Source organism: Rhinoderma darwinii, chromosome 1 (assembly GCF_050947455.1).
Source record: "Rhinoderma darwinii isolate aRhiDar2 chromosome 1, aRhiDar2.hap1, whole genome shotgun sequence".
NCBI lineage: Eukaryota > Metazoa > Chordata > Amphibia > Anura > Rhinodermatidae > Rhinoderma > Rhinoderma darwinii.
The window spans coordinates 407,819,340-407,845,845 of record NC_134687.1 but is presented as its reverse complement, the minus strand read 5'-3'; the positions used below and the strand labels follow the sequence as shown (position 1 = coordinate 407,845,845).

Sequence of the window (26,506 nt, the reverse complement as noted above, 5' to 3'; positions counted from 1 at the left end):
ATAAAACAGCATGCATGGACATGGGGTGTGAGGTCCAACACATAAGATACCTTGTGTGGGAGAAGAGTCAGTGGACACCTTCATTTGGGAGCATGGGACAAAATACACATCAGACATGGCCCTAAATTGTACTGACCACGACCTAGTGGAGAACTCTGAGCAGATAAGTAATCTTATATGCTTAACTGAATGGGTGGGTGGTTATTTGAGACCTGTGGTCCCAAATATTGGGTTTTTAGTGGGAGGCGAAAGATGGTGTTTTAAGGTGCTCCCTGCTCTCTCCCACCTCCCTTGTCCACCAGCGAAGCCTGTATAAGTGTGTGTGCCGTTCCTTCCTCCGTAAAGACACCTGTCCCATCGCCCCAGCGCTTCCACCAAAACCCTGCCGGACCTCCAGGCACTGCAACACCCAGTCAGAGCCCAGCTTTACCCAGGCAGCCCCGGGGGTGCCGAACAGACGCTGCTATGTGCATAAAGAAAGGAGGGCTGGGTGAGATTCTTATCCCCTGGTAACACCAAGTTCAAAGTGGGAAATTGTCTTATCAAATTGACTGCCACTCCTTCCAGGTGGAAAGACTGCACTTCTGAAGTGTTGGCTCACATAGATCAGGACTTCTTTGCATCGTTCAAAGTTTGGAAAATTGCATGTGTGAGATCCTGCTGGTTTCCACAAGAAGCTTCTGCTACGTGAAAGATTGTTATTTAGAAGGACTTGTATCTTCATGAGCACTATACGAAGTCTGGAGACCATACGCCTTCTAAAGCTAGTTGATCCTGAAGGTCCACCATCTGCACGTTAAAGACTGGCTCAGACAGTGACAAGTAAGCTGCTGATTTTTCAAGTTCTCAAGTTGACTTTTACCAAATAAAAAAAAAGTTGCAAAAGTACACGCAGAAATGTATTCTGGACTTTGGAGCTGTGATCAAGCCATGTGGTGACTGTTCTATACTTCATGACTGGAATACAGATTTGTGACCCTGTTTTCTAGCTATGTTCACTTCTACAGACCTGAGGATTGTTCAGGGTCACACCACTCTCTGCACCCATCTGAAACCACAAAATTTGGACTCTATACTTGATAAGGGGTCACCCACAAGTCCATGCTCCTTTTTGAACTCTTTGCCTAACCAGACTTTAAAAGCTATATTTGCTATGGATATAAGGGGACAGGCCCCCTCTCACCCACCCTCCTCACCGTTCACCTTCCCATCTCACCCTACAAAAACACACGACTAAACCAATTCCAAAATAAGCGGAGGGGCACCGGCTGGCCACTCCTGAGCCACGTGGGAGAGACACACGGGGTACCAGGACACTTCATCACTCCTCTGATTAATCGTTGGTTTCTTTTTATCTATTTCAATTTCTCTCCTTAGTCTGTTGGGGCTATTATTTATTTGTTTTGTTTCCTTTCTCCCTTTTTTTTTTTTTCTTTATAAATTATAAGACCAAATTAAATTTCTTACGACCTTCTTTTTTTTTTTATTTTCTCATTTGCGGATTTAAAAGCCGGTACTCTATAGTGCATTTGATGGGATGGACTTACTGTAGTTTTTATAAAGCATATACAAGCTTACATGTAGGTTTCCAATTTATTCCAAAGTGATGTATATTAAGGGTGTTAATGCATTAGTAGTGAATGCTCCACACTTGTCTGGTGCTCTGTAACTCCCATAGTGAGAGTTAGTAGTGTATATTGGTAAGCACGCACACACCTATTGAAATACATCTTTTTGTCTATAATCCAGGAAATTTCGGCTTTAGGTTAGAAGTGCGTGTTTGACATGAAATCTGCTTTAGTAGAAATATTTGACCTGCAAACCTGACCGTTCTTTTACCTTTTCTTAAGATGAAGTTCTTCATCGTAGAAACTTTACATCAATATATGCTTGAGATACATAAATAATATGCATCACGGCTACTTGAATCACAGACTTTATGAGCAAAAGTGAATCGAGAAATATTGCAGGGCATGGAATCTCCTATTTCTGACCACCTGGAGACGCTAAACCATGTAATAGTGAATCGGGGAGCACATTCGCTTATACCGGAACATTATACGAACACTGGGTTTCTCCCCCAAGTGCAGTGAGTAATAGGTTAATCAACAGCGCACACGTCCTTTTGATGAAACTGCATAGGGGTAAAAACAAGTGGCAGGTCTGAACTGGCGTTCTTTTCTGACACGCTCTGTGCGGCTCTGAAGCCATGCCCACTTTACCTGACATTTTTATGTGGCGTTTGACCTGAACGCATATATTTGAATGAATTAGCGCCGTGAAACTAGTCTAAATACATTCATAGATCTGCCCCATTGTATGGATCCAAATCTGCTCCCTGTGAATACTTTTTTATTAGAATGCATTGCAAAATGAGAATATATATGCTCTTGGTTTTGCAGAACTAGCCAAAACTGGAAGTGAATTCAAAAAAGAAAAGTAGAATCTATCCATTATATTTTCTCTCCCTTTATGATTCACAACTGGTTTTGGCTTCAAATAGTTAATAAAAGAACCTGAACAAAAACTGCATGTGCACCCTTAGGGCCAGTTCACACTGAGAATTTTGACGTGGAAACCGTGCCAAAATGGCCAAAAAATGGGAAGGCGGTTTCTTTCCCATGAGCGGTAAAAACCAATAGAGGGGGAAAAAAAGCGACCTGCCCTTCGGGCGTTTCCATCTCTGACCACCTATTGACATCAATGGGAGGCAGAAAGCTGTTTTCGCTGCGCTTTTTGGCCACATCGAAAAACGTGGGAAAAGTTTGGCCGGCAAGTCAAAATCTGCCTCAAAATTCCTGAAGAAATTTTGAGGCAGATTTTTCCGCCTGCAAAAAACTCTGTGAACAGGGCCTTAGAAGTTTAACTGGGATGACCATAGTGCATGACCTTTCACGAAGGCTGTATTACATTGCGAGCCTTCTGTCTGAGGTACACATTGCCCATACAGACCCCTTTCCCCTTCTATAGCTGCACCCCCTTGTTTTTCCTGAGCCACCTGTTGTCCCAGCCCCCCTCCTTGTAGTGTAAGGGGTTCCTTTTCCTGTTCCAGCCCAGAACCCTGCACCCTGGCTAGGTTGTCTGGAGTTTCTTTCTCCCTACTCTTCTCCCCCCCCCCCCCTCTACTCCAGCCCATAGTGGGAGTCCCTTGCACCCTCTCTGAGTGCCGATGCTCCGTCTATGGAATCCGGCTGCTTTTTTATCTCCGCGTGGACCATCTTCAGCGACACACCTGTCCATATATGGACCGGTACATCACTGGAGCTTCCCTGGTGGAGCTAAAAAGCAGCTGGATTCCCTCACAGAGCATCAGGTTTCAGAGGGGAGAAGCTTAAAGTGTAGCTGGAAGTTTAACAAACTTCTGACATGTCAGAGGTTTGGATTGGTGGGGATCCGAGCACTGAGAGAAAAGAGCCTAACTCCATCCCATCTTGTGTTCTGTAATCTACGGTCTTGCGCAAAGTGTGGAGGGATTTCTATTGATTTACTTGCCCGTTTGTTTTCCTTCTCTGCTTTTTATTTTTTCCTACCCTTTGCTTATAATTTATTCTCTGTGATGGTTTTGTTTTTAATTGACTAACAATGTATCTTTCTCCCTGGGGTGCCATATTGCCTCCATTCCCTTCCTCCTTTCTCTCTACCCTTTGCCACTTTCCTTTAGAGTACAACGCCACCAAGACCGTTTAAGAGGAAGATTTCTGTTCTATGTAAGTAGCAGTCTTTTATTCTTCTTTATTTAGAGGGTAGTTTCCAGTGAAATGATGGTCCTGGTATAGACCTATATAATAGAATACGTGTCAATAAAGCGTTATGAATGAATATCCTGTGTGCAAGATGAAATATTACTGCATTTTTACATTGGTAGCCTTCAATAAAACACTTGTGTGGTGCTGCTACTAGGGCAGGTGAATTGAAATGATAAAACTGGGTCTTTATGGATCATTGAGACCTGGCGCCAAGGATTCTGAAACGCACTCATGAGATTTATTTGAATCCTTTCCTTGGGCTTCCTATCGGGACACAGCAAAGCTTTGGGTCTGTATGCTTATTTTATCTTCTTATTATTACTCTCCTGACAGCGGCTACGAAATGTTCCAGTCAACCTTCCCCAGTGTCTACTACAAACAGTGACAACGAGGGAGCTCATCCTGCACGACGAAGGCGATGGGGTGCCAGTACCGCTACGACGCAGAGAAAGCCCTCCATCAGTATCTCTACAGAGTCATTAAAGGTATGTTACTAGTCCTTCAATACACTGTATGGACAAAAGTATTGGGACACACCTCTAAGGCTTCATGCACGCGACTGTAGCTGTGTGCACGGTCCGTGATTACAGCTTGGGCGGCCCGGGGAGTGTCATCCGCGGGCTGTCAGCAGTTACGGACCTTGCGCGCACGCAACATGTGCATTGACTTCGAGGAGCCCAGACTGCAATTGCGGTCCTTTAAAATGACATGTTTGTTTTTTCTGCGGTTCTGGGCAATGTACAGACCGTGGAAACTACGGTCGTGTGCATTGGCCCATAGGATATAATGTGCTCTATACCATCCGCAATTTCGGATAGTATGTGGACGCCAATGCGTGGTCATCTAAAAATGGGCCTTAATCAGAATTGATTGCCACAGATGTATAAAATCCAGCACCTCTCGCCACGCGGTCTGTCTTTACAAACATTTGTAAAAGAATGGGTCGTTTAAAGTGATCACTGAATTCCATCGTGGTACTGTAATAGGATGCCACTGGTGCAACCAGTCTGTTCGTGAAATTTCTTCCTTTCTAGATATTTAATGATCAACTGTAAGTGGTATTATTGCAATTAGAAGCGCTTAGAAACCACAGCAATTCAGACACAAAGTGGCCGACCATGTAAAGTTACAGAGTGGAGTCACAGAGTGCATAGGCGTGTATTGCATAAAAGTTGCCAATGCTCTGCTGACTTGGTAACTGAAAAGTGCTAAGCCTCCTCTGGCCTTAATATTCGCACAAAAACTGCGCTGGGGCTTCATGGCATGGGTTTCCATAGCCGAGCAGCTGCATGCGGGGCCTATATCACTAAGCACAATGCCAAGTGTCGGATGGAGTGGTGTAAAGCATGACGCCACTGGACGCTGGAGAGCTGGAAAAGTGTTCTGTGGAATTAAGAACCATTCTTCTCTATCTGGCAGTCTGATGGATGAGTCTGGTGAATGCCAGGAGAACGTTACCTGTCTGACTACATTGTGGCAACTGTAAAGTTTGGTGGAGGAGGGATAATGCTATGAGGTTGATTTTTAGGGGTTGCCTAGGCCCCTTAGTTCTAGTGACGGGAAATCTTAATTCTTCAGCATATCAAGATATTTAGAACAATTGTATTCTTCCAACGTTGTGGGAACAGTTTGGGGAAGGCCCTTTTCTGTTTCTGCATAACTGTTCCCCAGTGCATAAAGCAATGTCCACAAAGACATAGTTGGGTGAGCTTAGTGTGGAAGAACTTGACTGGCCCGCACAGCCGTGATCTCAACAGTATCGAACTCTCTTGGGATGAACTAATACGGAGATTGCGAGCCAGGCCCTCTCTTCCAACATCAGTGTCTGACCTCACAAATGCTCTTCTGGATGAATGGGCAAAAATTCCCACAGATACTCAAAAATCTTGTAGAAAGCAAATGGGGGACCAACTCCATATTAATGCCTATAGGTTTAGAATTGGATGTCATAAAATCTCCTCTAGTGTAATGTGTAGGTGTCCCGATTCTTTTGTCCTTAGTGTACATTTGAGTAGTAGGGAATTAAAGATCTAGAATTTAGCTGCTGTTTGGGAAGAATAAGTGGTATTTTATATACTGTAGTCTTACTGCTACACTTTCTAACTCTCCACTCAGAGTTTAATCCCTGAGATTAAAGAAATCAAGCAAGAGGCCGTGGTGGATCTCCATGCTGAGGACGCCCATATTTCTGACGAGGAGAGTGAACGCAATGGAGACGACAACTCTCATGACAAGGAGCTGAAAATATGCAGGACAGTGACACAGGTGGCAATGCGTCTTCACATCTCCAACATCGGGCTTAATTCATAGATTACAAGATTCTGACTAGAATATAACTTGTGCTTTTCCCTATAAATCTAAGGTGGTGCCTGCTGAGATTCAAGAAAATGGACAAGAAGAAGAAGATGAGGTGGTATATCAAAATCAGTCTGAGGAAGTGCCTATTTCAGTACAGGAACCTGCTCCTATGGAGATAGAGCCTCCTCCTCCCAGTGAGCAAGAAGTAAAGAAGCCATTACCAGAGAGCCCCGCACAAGCAGAAGTCCGAGGTAACGGCTCATGAATCTCTACAAGGCTATTGAGTAACGGGCACAGAGTTTTCATGTAGCTTTGGGAGGGAAATAAATGTTTTATTGAGGTTTTTTTTTTCTTATTTTTTAATTTTCACTCCCCCCACCCTCTCTTTACAGTCACGCTGGGTGACACTTTATTGAGGCGATCAATCAGTCAACAAAAGACGGGTGTTTCTATTACAATTGACGACCCAGTGCGCACTGCATCTCAGCAACCCTCACCTCCTCGACGGAAGCCAAGCTGTATTGTACATATATGCAATTTGGTGAGTTAGTGGATCTTATGTTCTTGGTTATTAGTAGCTGCACAGAATGAAATAATTCTATGCATTAGAAAGACACCCCATACCCGGTCTTAAGGTACTTTATACAAGGTTTTTGTTTTGTTTTTTTCCTGACATTCGAAAGGCTCAGCAGACAGTATAACACGAACATAAATTACCTGCCTCCGCTGGTCTACGCTCCTATTCCTTGCGCCTAAACATATGACCGGAAGTCGTCATCTGACTGTCCGGCAGCGGCTTCCGGTCCACATGAAAATGGCGCTGGATTTCTCTCTGCGAACGAGCTTAGTTTTTACCTGTGTGGGAGCGGCGCATGAAGATGTTTCCCTCCTCTCCGCTGTCAGAGCGGGGCTGTGGCTGTGTATTACAGCCGTTGCCCCGCTCTCGATCGCCCGCAGAGACGGCTGTCACACAGGACGAGAATACTCGTCTTAATGCGCGTAGTACCCGCCGCTCAGGTCGAGCATTCTCGTCCTGTGTCGGCAACCAGTTAAGGCTGTAGAAGGAGAAATCGGTACAGTAGTGAAGCTGTGCTAGAAATGCATGTGAGAAGTGTGAAACTAGGAGCAGGTTGCAAACTGCATATTAAGGGGGTCTGAATAATGAATGAAGATTTTAGCCTGGAACGTAGTGCAACTTTTTATCTCAAAGTAACCAGTAAGTTCTATAAAATAAACTTTTTTTTTTTTCCCCTTGTCAAAGGTTTCTATGGCCTTTAAACTACTGGAGTGTAATTAACAATGTTGTGAATTTTCACTGTCCCCTGTATATTTTCGCCCTGCTTTCCATAGGCAAAGCAAGATTTAATATTCTACCCATTTGACCTGGTTCTGAAACTATTTGCTTTTAAACATGTAACTTGTTTCCTCTACAGGTCAGACCTTTTACCCTAGGACAACTTAAAGAATTGCTCGCACGTACTGGAACTATTGTAGAAGAAACTTTCTGGATAGATAAGATTAAATCTCATTGTTACGCCACGGTAAGATCTGTACCTAATATACGGCACTCATAGGTTGTGTTTTTTGGTGTGGTGTTTTTTTCTGCCAGTTAAGCTGTAGCCGGTCACATCAAAAAGCTGGTACGTCCGTGTTTAAGGCTTCATGCACATGACCGTGCCCGTCCCCATTATAAAATATAGGAGCACGGTCCGTAAAATAGAAAAAATAGGACCTGTCCTATTTTTTTCGTCCGGTTTCTACGGCACGGACACCTTCCCGTAGACATATGGGAAAGTGTCCGTCGGCCATAGAAATGAATGAGCCCGTAATTACAGGCGATTTTACTGTTGTCCATGGGGCCTCGAGACATATTTTAAAATGTCAATTTAAGGGGTTATCCCATAATTGTTATACCAACAGTCCTGAAATACCTTCAGTGTACCTATACTTTGAAAAAGTATTTTGACATGTCAAAAGTTTTGATCGGTGGGGACCCCCACTGATCCCTAAAATGAAGCTGCGGAAGCGCTCAGTTAAACTCTGCCACTTCGTTTCTGCTCTGCTTTCTGAGGAAAGCAGGACAGACAGAAATCTGCACGGCGCTTACCTTAGTTCTAATGCCGCTTCAGTGCTTGCACCCCCACCGATTTTAAGCCTTCCGACATGGCACTATGACTTGTCAAGTTTTTTTTTTTTTTAAAAAGTCTAGGTACACTCTGCAGCTCATTTATTTGTAAGATGTACTAAGCCAGTGCATAAAATTGCTCGCCACATTTGCTATAATCCGTATTGTGAATAAATGCTTGGCTGGATGTGGCTAATAGAACAAGTAATACATGTTTTGAGTAGCCAGGCTGGGCTTGGCATCAACATTTAAAACTGCTTCTGTGTAATTCATGTAGAAAATGTGAATAGATTCCTACTATTCTAATACATATAGCATCTACTGTACTGCGCATTTTAAATCGGGATGTATCTTGCATGTATTGTTATGAATACTGCGGGTTGCTATTTAAAACAAATTAACAAAATAATTTGTCTGCCAAGGATGCAAAATAAAAATATACATTAGCAATCATTCTGGTAAATTTAGATGCCAAGAGGATCCTAATCGAATCCATGCCAGCTTTAGAATATGGCATGGACTTCCTACTACTGTTGCCTTATAAACCTTATTGTTGAATATCATCAAACACCATAAAACTAGTTTCAGGAAAAGTATAATTAGCGTATTCACTTAATATGGTTGCTAGGTGTGCCACTTTACCTGTAGCCTTAGAAGGGCAATAATACACAGATGATGAATGCTGGGCACATCCGAGATGCAATGCCACCAAGCTATCCGTTCTGTTGTGGTAAATAATCTTTTCTGTTGCTTTAGAATGAGTCTGCTGATGTCCAGATATTGTTATGCTAGGTATCGGTTTGGAGTACCTGCTCTTTAGATGGTGTTGTGTTGTGTTTATGCTCTCTATGTGCCTTTGCTAAATTTCTCTCTTGCTTTTATAGTATTCTACGGTAGAAGAAGCGGTTTCTACCAGAAACTCGCTGCATGGAGTGAGATGGCCCCAATCCAATCCTAAATTCTTATCTGTAGACTTTGCAGAACAAGATGAGGTAAAACTTTTTAGAAACCTATATTTATATATTACAAAGGTGATATTTCAAGATCACTACCTTCTGGCTTGTCTACTCTTCCGTTAGTCTTCTGTGTGCATCGTATAAATGAATAATTTGCCATTCCTTTTTAGCTGGACTTCCACAGAGGTCTTCTTGCAGAGAGACCACCAGACCCAAAACCAGAGGAACCACCCCACCAACATTCTCACTCGCACACTCATACACATGCACCTCCATTACGAGGTGAACATCGGGAACATGAGCGTGGTGCACGAGAACAGTGGGCTGAGAGGGAGCGCGAGATGGAGAGAAGGGAACGTACTCGATCAGAGCGAGAATGGGATAGAGATAAAATTCGGGAGGGACCAAGGTCACGTTCCAGAGACAGGCGACGTAAGGAGCATGCCAAGTCCAAAGAGAAAAAGAATGAAAAGAAAGGTAGTCCCTAGTGTTATTCTTCAATACTTTGTTTTTAACACGTATTTGTGTACTTCTGTGCTTTTTGCTCTCCTTTTCTTACACTCGACTGTCCTCTAAATTTCAATTTGCTTTTACTTTTATTGTTTTTTTAATCTTCTATTTACAGAGAAAGTTCAAGAGGAACCTCCAGCTAAGCTCTTAGATGACTTATTCCACAAAACCAAAGCTGCCCCTTGTATATATTGGCTGCCACTCACAGATGATCAGGTATGAAGTGTGCGAGTGAAGCAAAATTTTCTTGGATCGTCTGTTTAATTTGAAAAAAATGTATACGTTTTACCATAGAATCTTCTTTCAGATTGTAAAGAAAGTAGCAGACCGGGCGGAGCGAGCAAAGGAAAGAGAGAAGCGACGTAAAGAACAAGAAGAGCAAGAGGAGGAAGAAAGAAAGGAGCGAGCAAAGGAAAGGGAGAAAGAGGTAGAGAGAAACAGAGAGCGAGCCCGTGAAGCGGAGCGAGAAAAAAGGAGAGAGCACAGCAGAGAGCACCCTCGTGAGAGAGAACGTAGAGACCCAAAAAGACACAGCAGGAGTCGCAGCAGGAGTACACCAGCGAGAGATAGGGGAGGGCGACGCTAACTGTAGTCTGACTCTTTCCTGACTGGCCACTCAGCTGCTATCCCCCCTGTCCAGGGCAGGTGGCGCTAAAGGTTTATAACTGTTGTGCAGGCAATTTAAAGGAGTGTTGGTCACCAGGCCCCTTCACAAGCGAATCGTTTCTTTTCAAAGAAACACTCAGGCAAGGAGACTGCGTCCTTCTATAGGACTCCTTATGCTCTCTCCCTGTATTCAAAGTCCCATCCTTGGAACCTTGTCTATTTACTTCTCTCCTCTTCCGTTTTTTCCCCAATTCTTTAATTTTAATTGCTTTCTGGATTGTAGTTCAGATTGTCATTTGCTCGTCATTGGACTCTCCTAAAAAGTTTGTGCGATGAGAGGCTCCTCCCTCCTGTAACCGTACACCTGTCAAAGTGACAGGGAATTGGTTACTTTATTCTCCTTTTGCCACATGTGGCATCTTACCCAATTTAAACATATTTTTTTATTTTTTTTTTTTAATTTTGTGTTCCTTTTATTTTTTATTATAAATGAAGTGGATTATCAGAAAATAAAATTCTGCATTAGTTTTAGATTTCTGATGTCTTACCTGTCTTGGGACACCACATGCAATGTATAATAGATGGTTTGCTGGGTTGTTTTTAGCACAAATCATGTGTCCCGATCTCCTATTTGGTTTATTCTCTCATCAATCACCCAATATTACAAATGTATGCACTATTATGAGACACCAATTGTAGTATTGGTTAGGAATATGCTTGTCTGTTACTGTATTTGTGTTTTGTCATACATTTGGAGATGTGGTGATATATAAAATACATTTTATTTTTTAACCCGGCTCAGTGAGTATTGGTGGCTTATGCACCAAGTGGCTGAAAATTTGACCACTGGGTAAAAGGCTACCGTAACATTCTAGATTTGTATAAAGACTAAATTTTTTTATTTTTTTTTTAAATGAAATTAATGTCCTAGAAGCGAAAGGGAAAAACTTGTGTACTTAACCTAAATCCAGTTTAAGGCCACTTTCACACTTGCATATTTTATTCAGTATTTTGGATCAGTATTTGGAAGCCAAAACCAGGAGTGGGTCCAAAACATGGAAGAAGTAGAAATCTTTCCACTATACTTTTTAAAAAAAAAAAATTTTTTCTCACTCCTGGTTTTACAAATATGGATGCAGAATACGGCCATGTGAACGTAGCCTTAAACCAGAATCCGACAAGTTCTACATTTCAGGCTTTCTCCACTCTATATTATGATAAAGTAGAGCATATATATTATAAGACAGCAAAGTTTTGGTGGCGGCAGCATATAGGAAAATTATTCTGTTAGTGAAACTGCGTAAATTATTGATTTTATATTGATGAACATGATTTGTTTTATATTGTAAATAACACTAATGGAATTGTTTGAGGTTAGTGTAAGGAACGAAAGGGCACAGTTTCAGTTGCTTTCGATATAAACCATTCTAAAGAAAACCCATATGATATGTAGATATCGGTATGGTCCCCCTTGTCATGCAAGAAGATAAGCAGAAGTTCTGCACCAAGACCATTGTGACCATCATGTCTTTTAAAGAAATAAATGGTGCTTGGTTTTAATCTCGTAGTGAATCTGCCCTGCAGATGTGTAAAACGCTGCTGGGAAAGATCTACATTTTGCAAGTTTAACAAAATAATACATTGGAGTTTATAGAAAACATCACCATTTGGGGTAGATGTGATATGCAGTCCTTGAGCATTGGATTTTTGTACTGTATACACTTGCCTAGAACATACCATAAAGAATGTAAATATGCAATAAATTCTATTACTTTCTTCCCACTGGATGTTGCATAGTCTCTACAAGCACAGAAACAAAACACAAGTTTTATAAATCGTAAATGTTGTTCAAATATTGCATAATCCTAGCAGTATGGAAGAAAAGCTCTTGGTTCTCGTGCTGTTGCCTGGAGCATCACATGAACGGCGGTCACAAGATTGATCTCATTCCGGTTCCATACACTGCTGCCGTTTCTTCTGTACTGCATAACTAGTGGTTGAGATATTCAACTGCCCATTCGTTTACTTCCACCGGGTACCTATAGGGAAGAAACGTCATCCAACAAAGTGAGAAGGTGGTCACCTTGAAGACTTGCTCTCATGTACGTCATATTTGGTAGCAAGTCTTTTAGGTTGTCAGTTCATTTTAACCAGTAACCAAATGGTTAAAGGTTTTTAAGATGCTATAGAAATTTGCCATTAGTATCCCTTGGTAAAAAGCCAAAGTGCTGATGACTGGTCACAGCAAGCAAAGATGTCACTCCAATGTGGACACCTAGTCAAAAGTTCTGTGGGCCCCACTGTTCAGAACTTGGTTTTAGTTCTGACTTCTCTGACTAGCATTGTAACTTTGGTCAACCTGAGGCCAGTTTGAGCTGTACGGTGACTTACGTTTGGTTTTGTATAACAGCGTGGAGTCTGTGTTGCGCGTGTAATACAGGTACTAATATGTAATCACATGACTCGCAGGCCTCAATCACGTGGCCTATTTTGGTCAGTATATGGAAGCCACAACCAGGAATGGAGAGATTTGCACCTTTTCTGTGTTTGAGTTGCTTCTGGTTTTGGCTTACAATTACTGAAGCAAAATGCTGAGTGAAATTCAAGGGCATTAACCCTGTCCTGCACCATGACATAACTGTACGTCATGGTGTGGGAAGGGGTGAAGTATGGAGTGGGGCTGAGCCCGCTCCATATACTGTGTGTGTCCGCTATGCATTACAGCTGACACCTTGCGCACTAACGGCCGGCTCTGATCCTGGATGTTTAACTAGGGGGTCTGCCATCTTTGTGCTCCTAACTATCTCTGCCAAAGGCCAGTACTTAGAGGACCTGTCATTAACTGGTTAACTGGCCTAAATAGCGATGTCTCCCTGATTCTAGCGCTGTTGTTGTATTTTTCCTGGACCCCCCCCCTGTTTCAGAGAGATGGCCCACTGTTGTGTTGAGCCCAGGTTGCTTTGATAGCGGCCTTCGACTTGTCTGCATTATTGGGTCTGGTGTCTCATCTTCCTCTTGACAATACCCCATAGATTCTCTATAATCCTCGTCAACATAAGAAAAAACATGCTGGAAATAGATCACTCTGTGTGTAATGAATCTATAGAATATCAGTTTCACTTTTTGAATTGAATTACTGAAGTAAATTTTTTGATCTTCTAATTCATTGAGAAGGACCTGTATGTATATTTATTATACACGTACGTGTACAAACGACTGTTCCATCTAGTGGTCTAATTATGAAATGTGTGTATGCCATGTTAACAAATTATATACTGTAATTCTACTACCCAAAACAATAATGGCCATATAGAACTAATTCATAAGGCAAGTAAATTGCGAGCATATTAGGAAATATGAGCATAAGACCTCGTTCAGACGGCTGCAATGCAGTTTCATTTTAGTGTCCATGTTACTGCTGTAAGGTCTAGACCGACCTCAAGTCTAATGACCCAAAGTAACAGTATCAAAGATATAGTAGTGTTAAGCAAAATAGCAGTCCAACATCATTAACCTGATAAATCAATGTTTTTGGTGGAAGTGATATTTCTACATAGCAAATAATTTACTTGTTAGGGTATGTTCACACGCAGTGTTTTCAGGCATAATAAAAAAAAAAGTCTGACAATCGGGAGCTATTTTCGCCTGAAAACAGCTCTGTATTTTCAGACGTTTTTGCTCACTGCGTGTGAACATACCATACCCTAAGGGCTTATTCAGAAGAACGGGATATACGTCCGTGCAACGCGAGTGATTGTCACGCGTGTCGCACGGACCTATATTAGTCTATGGGGCCGTGCAGACAGTTGTGTGATTTTTACGCAGCGTGAGTCCGCTGCGAAAAACTCACGACATGTCCGTTCTTCGTGCGTATTCACGCCCACCACACGGAAGCACTTCCGTGGGACGCGCGTGATTCGCGCAATAGCTGTAAAACATCCACCACGTGCTTTTCTGTTTACAAACATCCAAACGGAGTGTCATAATGATGGCGGCTGCGTGAAAAATCACGCAACCGCGCATCATCTGGGGCTGACACACGGAGCTGTTAAGTGCCTTTTGCGTGTGCAAAACACCGCGTTTTTTGCATGTGCAAAACTCACACGCTAGTGTGAATCCGGCCTAAGTGAAGTAGAAAAAGAAACCGCCAACAATTAGGACATGCCGCTCATTCTAAGTAATTTAATCATTAATTGAAAGGGGCTTGTTCAAAATAATAGCAGCGATGGGTTAAATTGGTGAAGTCATTCATTCTGTGGAATAACAGGTGTCCGTTTTGGCCCTTATTTAGGGTAGGAGGGTGGCAAATGTTGCACATGTTGGTTATAGTGCATTTCCTTCTGAAATACTGGGGAAAATGATGAGAAATATACTTTTTATAAAAAGTTGATAGGGGGGGGGTTAAACGTATAGAGAAGTGCAGAAAGTTATAGGCTGCTCAGCTAAAATGATGTCAAATGCCTTGAAGTGGCAACCAAAACCTGAAAGACGCGGAAGGAAGTGGGAACGACTGTTCAAATGGATCAAAGAATAGCCAAAATGGCAAAGGCTCAGCCAATGATCACTTCCAGAAAGATCAAAGACGATCTGAAGTACGTCATCAGAAATACTATTGGAAAAATTGATATCAATTTGATTATAATTTCGGTGTTCCCGGTAGAGAACAGGTTAACAGAATGTTTAATCAATGATGGGCTGCGTGCACTAACCTCCCCCTCTGCCAGTCACCACCTCAGACATTGCAGGCGAGAGCAGTGTAAATTGCAGCAGAGCCAGGCAGATAGGGCCGAGCGGGCACTCGGGTGAGATTACGTTCTAGCAGAGTTTCCCAACCTTTTCAGGCTCGAGCCACCCCAGGTGAAAAAAATTATTCTCAGGGCACCCCTATCAAAATTTGTTTACAAAATGACCAAAAATTGCTAAAAAAACAAGCACTACACTCCTAGGGTATGTTCACACAGCGTTCTTTTGTAAGGCAGAAACTAAAAATCAGATTTTGAATTGACAGCGCTTGACTTTTTCTTTTTCCTGTTTTTTTTTGCCCACATTTTTTTTAAGCCGTTAAAGCGAATTCAAAAACCGCAGACAGAAAAGCACCAAACGAGCGCCACAGGTTTCTTCTGCCTCCTATTAATTTCAATGGGAGTTCAGAGGCGGAAACTACTCGAAGACCATAAGCCCCCAACTCAGTAAAATGACCATCAGCCCCCCACTCACTGTAAAATGACCATCAGCCCCCCCACTCACAGTAAAATGACCATCAGCTCCCCACTCACAGTAAAATGACCCCTCAGTAAAGAGACCATAAGCCCCTCCAGTAAAGTGACCATCACCCCCCCCCCCCCCCCCCCAGTAAAGTGACCATCCACCTCAGTCTGTCGTCCCCCCAGTAAAATGACCATAAGAACAAGGACTCCCAGCATGTCCAGGCTATTATTATGTGATCTCTATGGACATTACAGGGAGGAGATATAAAAGGAGAGAACTACAACTTCCAGTATGTCCAGACTTATGTGATATCAGAGGGTATTACAGGGAGAAGTATAAGAGGAGAGAACTACAACTACCAGCATGTCCAGGATGTTATGGGATATTAGAGGACATTACAGGGAGAAGTTTAAGAGGAGAGAACTACAACTCCCAGCATGTCCAGGATGTTATGTGATATCAGAGAAAGTTTACAGGAGGAGGTAGAAGGAGAGAACTACAACTTCCAGCATGTCCAGGATGTTATGTGATATCAGAGGACATTACAGGGAGGAGGTATAAGAGGAGAGAACTACAACTACCAGTATGTGCAGGCTGTTATTATGTGATATCAGAGGACATTACAGGGAGGAGGTATAAGAGGAGAGAACTACAACTACCAGCATGTTCTGGATGTTATTATGGGATATCAGAGGACATTACAGTGAGGAGGTATAAGAGGTGAGAACTACAACTTCCAGCATGTCCAGGCTGTTGTTATGGCATTTCAGAGGACATTACAGGGAGGAGGTATAAGAGAACTACAACTCCCAGCATGTCCAGGATGATGTTATGGGATATCAGAGGACATTACAGGGAAGAGGTATAAGAGGAGAGAACTACAACTCCCAGCATGTCCAGGATGATGTTATGGGATATCAGAGGACATTACAGGGAAGAGGTATAAGAGGAGAGAACTACAACTCCCAGCATGTCCAGGATGATGTTATGGGATATCAGAGGACATTACAGGGAAGAGGTATAAGAGGAGAGAACTACAACTTGCGGCATTCCCCAGGCTCCAGTTCTCACACAACTGCTAACAAACTAAAGAAAAAAAAACGTACCCTGCACAGCGTTAATGGCTTCTCTTCCTCCGTCAGGCTTCTAGTGGGAAGCGGTGGGCGGTACTCGTAACAGACGTCAATGCGTCACGTCTGCTACAACGTCAGGGGCGGAGCTTGTAGCAAAAATAAAAACTTTTATTTTTTTCCCATTGGATGAGCAGAGTGTCGCGGCACCCCTGGACGGTTCTCGCAGCACCCCAGTTGGGAACCACTGCGTTATAGTGTATGAAGTGTGAGCAGGACCCTGTGCGGAACCGGCCCCACGATGGAGTGTTACATAAATGACATTAAGGCCGAATTCACACGACCGTGATTGGAGCGTTAAAAACAGTCCGTGTGTTAGCCTGATTTCCCGGCCAAAATACGGTACATCCAGGCATCAGTCATTTAGGCTACAGTCACACAACAGTAAAAAAAAATGGCCATTAAAAACTGATCAATTGTCAGTATCTCATGTCCATTTTGCATCAGTGTCTCCAAATGGATTTCCTTTGTCAGGGTTTTTGTCCCGATCCCCTGAAAACACCACAGTGCCCATTTATATAGTATCACAGTGCCCCCATATAGTGACAGGGCCCCCCAATAGTGACAGTGCCACACACCCTTGCAGATAGCACCCCCTATAGATTAAAGAGGCTCTGTCACCACATTATAAGTGTCCTATCTCCTACATAATCTGATCGGCGCTGTAATGTAGATAACAGCAGTGGTTTTTATTTTGAAAAACGATCATTTTTGAGCAATTTTAGATTTATGCTAATTAGTTTCTTAATAACAACTGGGCGTGTTTTTACTTTTGACTAACTGGGTGTTGTACAGAGGAGTGTATGAGGCTGACCAATCAGTGACTAATCAGTGTCCTACACTTCTCATTGTTTACAGTGTGATTGTGCAGTGAAAGAAGCTGGGCTGGAACAATGAGAAGTGTATGATGCTGATTGGTCACTGATTGGTCAGCGTCATACACTCCTCTGTACAACTGTCAAAAGTAAAAACACGCCCAGTTGTTATTAAGAAACAAATTAGCATAAATCTAAAATTGCTCATAACTTGCTCAACAATGATCGTTTTTCAAAATAAAAACCACTGCTGTTATCTACATTCCAGTGCCGATCAGATTATGTAGAAGAAAGGGCACTTATAAATCTGGTGACAGTCTCTTTAAATCCCCCTCCTTATAGATCGCGGCACCACCCCTTGTAGATCGCACCCCCACCCCCTTGTAGATCGCAGCACCCCATCTTTCTTGTAGATAACAGCCACTCTAGCTGCCACTAGGGGCTGAATCCCCAGCCAGAGGTTGCCGACGCTTTGACCAGGGATACAGCTCCCAGTAGGAGCTACAGTGGCCACTATCTACAAGAAGGGGAGTATCTACTAGGAGTCTGCTTCCCCACGGACCTGTTGTTCCATACTGTATCATTTTGTTCACTACAGAACAGCAGTTCCGTAGGGAAGCAGAGAAAGAATGGGGCGCAGCATGTCAGACGAGGCAGTGACGGGGCGGAGCTTCCTCCTACAGCGCGGTGCCACTAAAAAAATCGATTTAACGATTCTGGTAAAAAACAGAATCATCAGAGGCCTTCAGATCAAATTAATTTGATTAATCGCCTAGCCCTAATCTGAAGTTACCAGTGAGTACTGCTACAATCAGAAGATGATTAAGTGAAGCCAAGTTACCAGCAAGAACTCCTCCCAAAGTGCCGTTGTTGAAAAAAAAGACATTGCCAAGGAACACATTGACAGGCCTAAAGAGAAATGGTGCAACATTTTGTGGACTGATGACAGCAAAATTGTTCTTTTTGGGACAAATGGCCAGAGACAGTACGTGAGACGACTACTGTGAAGACAGTAAAGCATGGTGCTGTAAAAATCATGATATGGGGATGTTTCTCATACCGCGGTGTTGGGCCTATTTATCGCATACAAGGGATCATGGATCAGTTTGAATATATCAAAATACTTTAGGAGATCATGTTGCCCTATGCCGAAGAAGTAATGCCCTTGAAATATGTAAATGACCCAAAACACACCAGTAAGAGAACAACATCTTGGTTACAGACAAACAGGATTGAGGTAATGGAGTGGCCAGCCCAATCCCCTGACCTCAATCCCATAGAGAACTTGTGGGATGACATAAAAAATGCGGTTTATGAGGGAAAACCCAAAATTGCAGAAGAACTGTGGAATGTCGTCCAATCTTCCTGGACTGGAATACTTGTTCAGAGGGGCCAGAAGTTGGTCGACTCCATGCAACACAGATGTCAAGCAGTTCTCAGAAACAATGGTTATGCCACGAAATATTAGTTCAGTAAAGTGAAACCTGAAACATCTTTTCAGTTTATACATTACATTTTTGAGTTTTTAAAGAAAAATGCTGGCACTGGTATTTTTTGGAACAGCCGAATATTCCTTTTCCTTTAGTTTCTGTAGATGATCAACACAAACTGGATAAATGTTATTCTTTTGATTTGGAATTGGATGTGTAGTATTTCCTGTTCAATGGTAGATAAATCTTAGTGGTTTTCCCTTTGGAAGATGTGTTACATATATTTCACCTGGTGGATACCAATGGGAATTTATTAGTTACAGCGTAACCTTCAATATAAGATTCGTTTCACTCTTTAGCGATTTGTAATAATGATACAATTGTATCTAGGTAGATAATTCACTAGTTACGTTGTAACTAATAAATTCCAATTGGTATCCACCCAGTGAAATAGATGTGTAGTATTTCCGGTGCATTTGCATTTAGTCAAATAAGGGTATGTGCACACGCTAGCTGTCATTTACGTCTGAAAAGATAGACTGTTTTCAGGAGAAAACAGCTGCCTCGTTTCAGCCGTAATTCCTCCTCCTCGCATTTTGCGAGGCTTCTCTGACAGCCGTAAATTTTGAGCTGCTCTTCATTGACTTCAATGAAGAACGGCTCAAATTACGTCTGAAAGAAGTGTCCTGCATATAATGTATATTAGGGTATGTTCACACGGCCTATTTACGGACGTAAATCGGGCGTTTTTGCCCCGAATTACGCCCGAAAATAGCGCCTCAATAGCGCTGACAAACATCTGCCCATTGAAAGCAATGGGCAGACGTTTGTCTGTTCACACGAGGCGTATATTTACGCGCCGCTGTCAAATGACGGCGCGTAAATAGACGCCCGCGTAGAAGAAGTGACCTGTCACTTCTTTGGCCGTAATTGGAGCCGCTATTCATTGACTCCAATGAATAGCAGCGCTAATTACGGCCGTAATTGACGCGGCGTTCAAGCGCCTGCACATGCCGTTACGGCTGAAATTACGGGGATGTTTTCAGGCTGAAACATCCCCGTAATTTCAGCCGTTACGGACCCCCGCCGTGTGAACATACCCTAAGTGTCCTGCACTTCTTTTGACGAGGCTGTATTTTTACAGCTGTCAAACGACGACGCGTAAATGACAGGTTGTCTGCACAGTACGTCGGCAAACCCATTCAAATGAATGGGCAGATGTTTGCCGACGTATTGTAGCCCTATTTTCAGGCGTAAATCGAGGCATAATATGCCTCGTTTACGTCTAAAAATAGGTTGTGTGAACCCAGCCTAAAAGTAGCTTTATTTGTTTTTTTAAACTCCCCGCTATTTTTTTGAACACCACTGCATATCATGTCAGGCCTGTAATACAAGTACTAAAATGCAGCTGCCTTGTGACCGCCTGAATGAGGCCTTAGACAAATTCTGTTATTTGAGTGCTATTTCTATCCTCTTACCTGAGGCCGTGCACAGCCTGTATCATCTCCACACTGAATGTTTTATTCTTAAAGGTAAAGCTGTCTACCGCAGTCTGAAAATAAAACAAACTCCATTATGGCTCCATTAAGTTGGGGGTAAACAAGCAAACACTTCTTTGATTTGCAACGCAGACACGTTTGTTACCATCCAATATCAAGTTGAATTAATTCCAGGATGTTTTTCAGAATTAATCTTATTCATCTAGTTATTTTCTAAATTTACAATGTCCCAACTGGTCCATCTTGCATCAGTATTTGAAAGCCAAAACCAGTAATGGAGCACAAACATAAGAAGTTTAATGTAAAGATTTGCACTTCTGTGTTTTGGACCCACTGGTTTTGGCTTACAAATACTGATGCAAAGTACTGACCAAAATGGTTCTAAAGGGGTTTTCTGGAACTAAAACATTAATGGCCTTTTTTTAAGAAAGGCCATAAATGTTTGATTAATGGGGTTCTGACCCCCACAGATCATCAGAACGAAGGGGGTCACTCAGTTTGCTGGTGAATAGGCCTGAGCTGCTGTACCAAGCGCAGCCGCACATACCTTTGTTCTGATTATCTGAACGGGTCAACATCAAACATTTACAAGAAAACCTTTACATTTAGCATCTTCTCTTTCCACACGAGCGCAGGACCAGAACATAGATCGATTTTTATTGTTTCCTTTTGGATATTTGGCTGAGAACGGAGACTGGTCATCCATATTGTTCGTGTAGTCAAGGACGACACCTAACTGAGCTCCTTTCTCAATATCAGAAGTTGTCAAGGATCAAAGAATTGAACAGGCGGGAGAGACTGCACACAAAAGAGAGTCTGAATGGCTCCATGCTCTGCCTTTATGTACTTTCAGTAATGACAACATAGGATACATACATCCAAACGTACTTTTATATATGGTATATACATTGCTACCTAGCTAAAACCTTACAAATACATCTGGAATACATTTATCTTTATTGTCTCATGATGTCATCTACATCCTGTCCCTCACTAGTGGGGGATTTATTCTTACATATAAAATTTAAAACATCTCTACAATTGTTAGGTAAGTAAATATCCTCTATTTATAAAGTGCTCACATAGACTTTATAGCCAAATGTTTGTGGACTCTTGAATATTACACCCAGAAAATGTCGTGTCTATGGGAATTTGTGTCCATCAAGTAGAGCATTTGTGAGGTCAAACACTGATGTTGGAGGAGACGGCCTGTCTCGCCACCTCCATTCTAGTTCATCCAAAAGATGTAGGATGGGGTTGAGGTCACTGCTCTGTGCGGGCCAGTCAAGTTCTTTGCCACCAAACTCACCCAACCATGCCTTTATGGACCTTGCTTTGTGCACTCGGGCACAGTCATGCTGGAAAATAAAAGGGCCTTCCCCAAACTGTTCCCACAAAGTTGAAAGCATAAATTGTCTTTGTATGCTGTAATATTTTAATTTCCCTTAACTGGAAATAAGGGGCCTAGGACAAACCCTGAATAACAGACCGGATTATTATCTGTCTTCACCAAATTTTACTATAGGCACTATGTATTATAATAGGTAATGTTCTGGTATCCACCAAACCCAGATTCATCCAACAGCCTGACAGATAGTGAAACGTGATTCATCACTACAGTGAACACTTTTCCACTTATGTGCAGCTGCTGAACCATGAAAACCCAATTAACCCCTTGACGCAACTGTACGTCATGGTTTGCACTGCATTAAGGCACCATGAAGTACAGTTACGTCATGGTGCTTTTCAGTCACCATGTCAAAACACATGGTGACAGAACAGTGATATCGGCTGTCACTGTGACTCGTCTGGGGAACAATCGCGGCGCCGCCAGCGATCGCTGTGATTTGTCATTCAGTAGTGACAGCCCCAAGATATAGGGGGTTTATAGTATATAAGGCCCTCAAAACCAGTTCAGAACAGAACCGGTCCCTAAAATAAGGTTTTTGACATTTTCTTGGAAATATGAGAAATTGCTGCTAAAGTTCTAAGCCTTGTAACGTCCTAGAAAACTAAAAGGACGTTCAAATAACAATGTAAACATAAAGTAGACATATGAGAAATGTAAACTAGTAACTATTTTGTGTGGTATTACTATCTGTTTTACAAGCAGATGCATTTAAATTTTAAAAAATGCTAATTTTTTCCCTCCAAATTTTGGTGTTTTTTTTAATAAATAAACACTAAGTTAGTGGTAAAATATGGTTGACACATTCAAAGTCCAATGTGTCACGAGAAAACAGTCTCCGAATCACTTGAAAAAATAAAAGCATTTCAAAGTTATTACCACTTCAAGTGATACATGTCAGATTTGAAAAAATGGTCTGGTCCCCAAAACACGCTTAGTCACTAAGGGGTTAAAACAGCTCCCGAGGCACAGTTCTTGTGCTGATGTACAGTTTGGTGCTTTAGTGAGTAATGATTTTTATATGCCATTCACTTCAGCACTCAATGGTCTTGCTCTGAGTTTGCGTGGTCTATCGCTTCGTGGCTGAAGTGTTGTTACTCCTAGACACCTCTTTTTTACAATGATGGCATCCTACCACAGTGTCACGTTTAAGGCCCCTTTACACTGGCTGACACTCGGCCGGTGCAGCAAGCGACGATCAACGAGACATCGTTGATCGGCGCTCGCTTGCTCCTGTCACATGGCGCTATGGATGAGGAAGAGCGGTCATTACTCTGATCGCTCGTCCCCATACATTATTATCTTGACGGCAGCGCGTCTCCCTGTTTACACGGGGAGATGAGCTGCCGACAATGATAATATTTTACTTTTTAAAACGATACGACCAGCAGATGATTGTGCGGTTGCTCGTTCATCGGATGATCGATGCCCTGTTTACACGTCTGCCCGATAATCGTCCTGTGTAAAACCCCCTTTAGTCACTGAGCTCTATATGTCACTAGTTTAGTAATGCCCTATCTAATCTTATATGCGCTGCCACACTGATAATGTTGGTGAAAATTGTGTCCCAAAAAGTTTATTATTTTACAAGTTATGAGCTTTTTTCTAAATATGCAAATGAGGCTATACTTGACAAGTGGTTGTCAACACCAGCGATTCCCCTGAGGTGGAGCTACCTCACAGCCTCTGACACTGTCCTATCAGCATGAAGCTGCTTCACACAGTGTGAGAGACTGAGGCTGGAGGGAAGGGGGATCACTTCAAATAGCCATATCTCTGGCTGTGGACCACCTACAACAGTGGAATATGAAAGATGATTCTAATCTGTCATATGCAGGGTCGACCTTAGGTTGGATGGCGCCCTGTGCGGGACTCTCTATTGCCGCCCCCTACACAAACCAAAAATTAACCACATATATAGACACGCACATACTGGAACATATTTACTGTACATACGTAAAGACAGATATTTAGACATACAGGGAAATATACATACACACATTTGGAATATATACATACAGGTAAATATATAGACGTACAGACACATACACACACACACACACACACACACATAACACACACACACACACACACACACACACCCTGGCAGATAAACACACAGACAGGGACATATACAAATACATAAAAGGCACATATATACAAGCACAAAGAAACATTCACAAACAGACCCATATATACCCAGTAAAGATAATGTCGTAGATTTAACACCACAGATAACACAGTGATAACGCTCTGAGTACAGATAATGTAGTAGATGTTACCTGCAATCCTATGTAACACCACAGATAACACAGTGATAACTCTCTGAATACAGATAATGCAGTAAATGTTACCTGCAGTCCTGATAACAGTGATAACTATCTGAGTACAGATAATGTCATACATGTTACCTGCAGTCCTATGTAACACAACATATAACACACAGTGATAACTCTGAATACAGATAATGCAGCAAATGTTAACCGCAGTCCTATGTAACACCACAGATAACACAGTGGTAACTCTCCGAGTACAGATAATGTAGTAGTGTTACCTGCAGTCCTATGTAACACCACATATAACACTGTGATAACTCTCTGAGTACAGATAATGTAGGATATGCTGCCTGCAGTCCTATGTAACACTACAGATAACACAGTGATAACTCTCTGAGTACAGATAATGTTGTAGATGTTACCTGCAGTCCTATGTAACACCACTGATAACACAGTGATTACTCTCTGAGTACAGATAATGTTGTAGATGATAACTATACCCACAAACACATATAAACACACACACACACACATAAGCATATATATATATATATATATATATATATATATATATATATATATATATATATATATATATATGGGCAGCAGGGTATATTAGGGTCAGCAGGGTATATAACGGTCAGCAGGGTATATAAGGGGCAGCAGAGTATATCGGAGGCAGCAGGTTATATAAGGGGCAGCAGGATATATAGGGGCAGCAGGGTATATAGGAGGCAGCAGGGTATATTAGGGTCAGCAGGGTATATAACGGTAAGCAGGGTATATAAGGGGCAGCAGAGTATATCGGAGGCAGCAGGTTATATAAGGGGCAGCAGGGTATATAGGAGGCAGCAGGGTATATAGGAGGCAGCAGAGTATATAAGGGGCAGCAGGATATATAGGGGGCAGCAGGGTACATATACACATAGAGACACACACTGTATACACACACAGACACACACACACTGTAACATATACACATACAGAGACACATACTGTATACACACAGACACGCATACTGTATACACACACAGAGACACACATACACTTACCATCTCTCCATGCTGACAGGATCACAGGCTTCGTGTAGGACGGGCTGTGGGCGGAGCTTCCTCCTCTTCTCTTGTTCCTCGGCTCTTAGTCCGTGTGTGTAACTAAGAACAGAGCACAGAGTAGAGGCAGAGCCTAGTGGCGCCCCCTACATGCTTGAAGGGGGCAGTGCCCTGTGCGCTCCCACAGCTCGCACACCCCTAGGGCCGGCCCTGGTCATATGACACCAGGATCGCAGTTCTAGCTGTGAAACAACCGGAGGTATCACCAGTTAAATACACAGGAATGAAAGCTGTGTACTATAAGATCATGCTGTGTTGTTGGGCTGGAGCAGAAGGAAAACTGTATGACGCTGATTGGACAGCCCTCAAAATAGTGGTTGGACAGCAGCACACGTCTCCAGAGATTTGTCAGAAAAAGCACTTTTATTCGTCAAACATCCAGCAAATGGCTGATTGGACAACGTCATACAGAAAACATTACACTGTCCAGACTGAAAAGAAAGAGTAACCTCCCATTTGGCAAGTATAGCTAAATTAGCATATTTAGAAAAATGCTAATAACTTTGCAAATAATAAATATTCTTTGAAAAAAAAATTACACTGTAGTTATCAGCATGATAGCACCTATTAGATTAGTTAGGAGATAGGGCATTGATAAACTAGTGACAGATCCTCTGTAAGCACGATCCATACTATCAATGTTTGTCTATAGAGATTGCATGGCTGTGTGCTAGATTGTGTGCACCTGTTTGCAATGGGCGTGGTTTAAATATCTGAAGTCGAAAATAAGGATGGGTGTCTACATATTTTTGACCATATACTATATCATGCAGCTCTGTACATTATGTAGGAGGAGTAAAAACAAGACATATAGAAATGACACAGTATATTGCTCTGCCTAAATGAGCTTACAATCTACAGTAAATCAATACCAAAATTAAAGGTTTTTTTAAAAATTTCAGGAGAAAGAAATGGATGGTCATTTTTGGAAAGTAATCATTACCTCGTAATGTGGCAGTATCCTTATTGAACGGCTGTTGAATACTCCATCCGATTGAGGACCACAGTTGCTCCAGTCACACTCTGAACTGGAATCTGAGGATGTCTTTGTCGAGGCTCCAGAACCCAAATTTTGCTCTTCGTAATTAAAATGATTTTCCTCAGGAATACTATCTAGAAGAAGAAATTATAAATATATAAATAACTCTATATTTTGTGAACATGTATAACACTAGTCCTCATGCCTCCAGGTCTCGCTACCCATGAGAGATCTCTTGGACTTTACAACATGATGCCAGTCACTCATATATATTCACTAGCAATAAAGCCTGTTATGTGAAAAAATACAACGGGCTCTAGAAAACTCTGTTCCTTAATATGCCACTACTCTGCCACCTGTATACCAGCACTTTGTCCCCTATATGCCATCACTCTGCTCTGTATACCA

At 42.2% G+C, this 26,506-nt stretch overlaps 1 protein-coding gene and 1 long non-coding RNA gene across 5 annotated transcripts in view; one reads left to right on the top strand and one right to left on the bottom strand.

The window, feature by feature from the left end:
* Positions 1-12,023, top strand: part of ACIN1 (apoptotic chromatin condensation inducer 1) — a 138,852-nt gene extending 126,829 nt beyond the window's left edge. For 2 of the 4 annotated variants that reach the window (XM_075828936.1, XM_075828935.1), the window contains 10 exons: positions 3,662-3,707; positions 4,080-4,231; positions 5,862-6,011; positions 6,109-6,295; positions 6,437-6,585; positions 7,478-7,585; positions 9,054-9,161; positions 9,296-9,602; positions 9,751-9,851; positions 9,943-12,023. In XM_075828936.1, the coding sequence (XP_075685051.1) occupies positions 3,662-3,707; positions 4,080-4,231; positions 5,862-6,011; positions 6,109-6,295; positions 6,437-6,585; positions 7,478-7,585; positions 9,054-9,161; positions 9,296-9,602; positions 9,751-9,851; positions 9,943-10,221 (1,587 nt within the window). In that variant the 3' untranslated portion in view covers positions 10,222-12,023. Of the gene's footprint in view, positions 1-302; positions 562-3,661; positions 3,708-4,079; positions 4,232-5,861; positions 6,012-6,108; positions 6,296-6,436; positions 6,586-7,477; positions 7,586-9,053; positions 9,162-9,295; positions 9,603-9,750; positions 9,852-9,942 lie in introns of those variants that run through there. The other 2 variants (XM_075828938.1, XM_075828937.1) reach the window with 2 other exon arrangements.
* Positions 11,798-26,223, bottom strand: LOC142654721 (uncharacterized). Its single transcript, XR_012849090.1, has 3 exons — positions 26,063-26,223; positions 20,303-20,376; positions 11,798-12,280 (listed from the first exon to the last, which is right to left on the bottom strand). It is a non-coding gene; the product is annotated as an uncharacterized LOC142654721 (long non-coding RNA).
* Between the last annotated feature and the right edge of the window lie 283 nt (positions 26,224-26,506).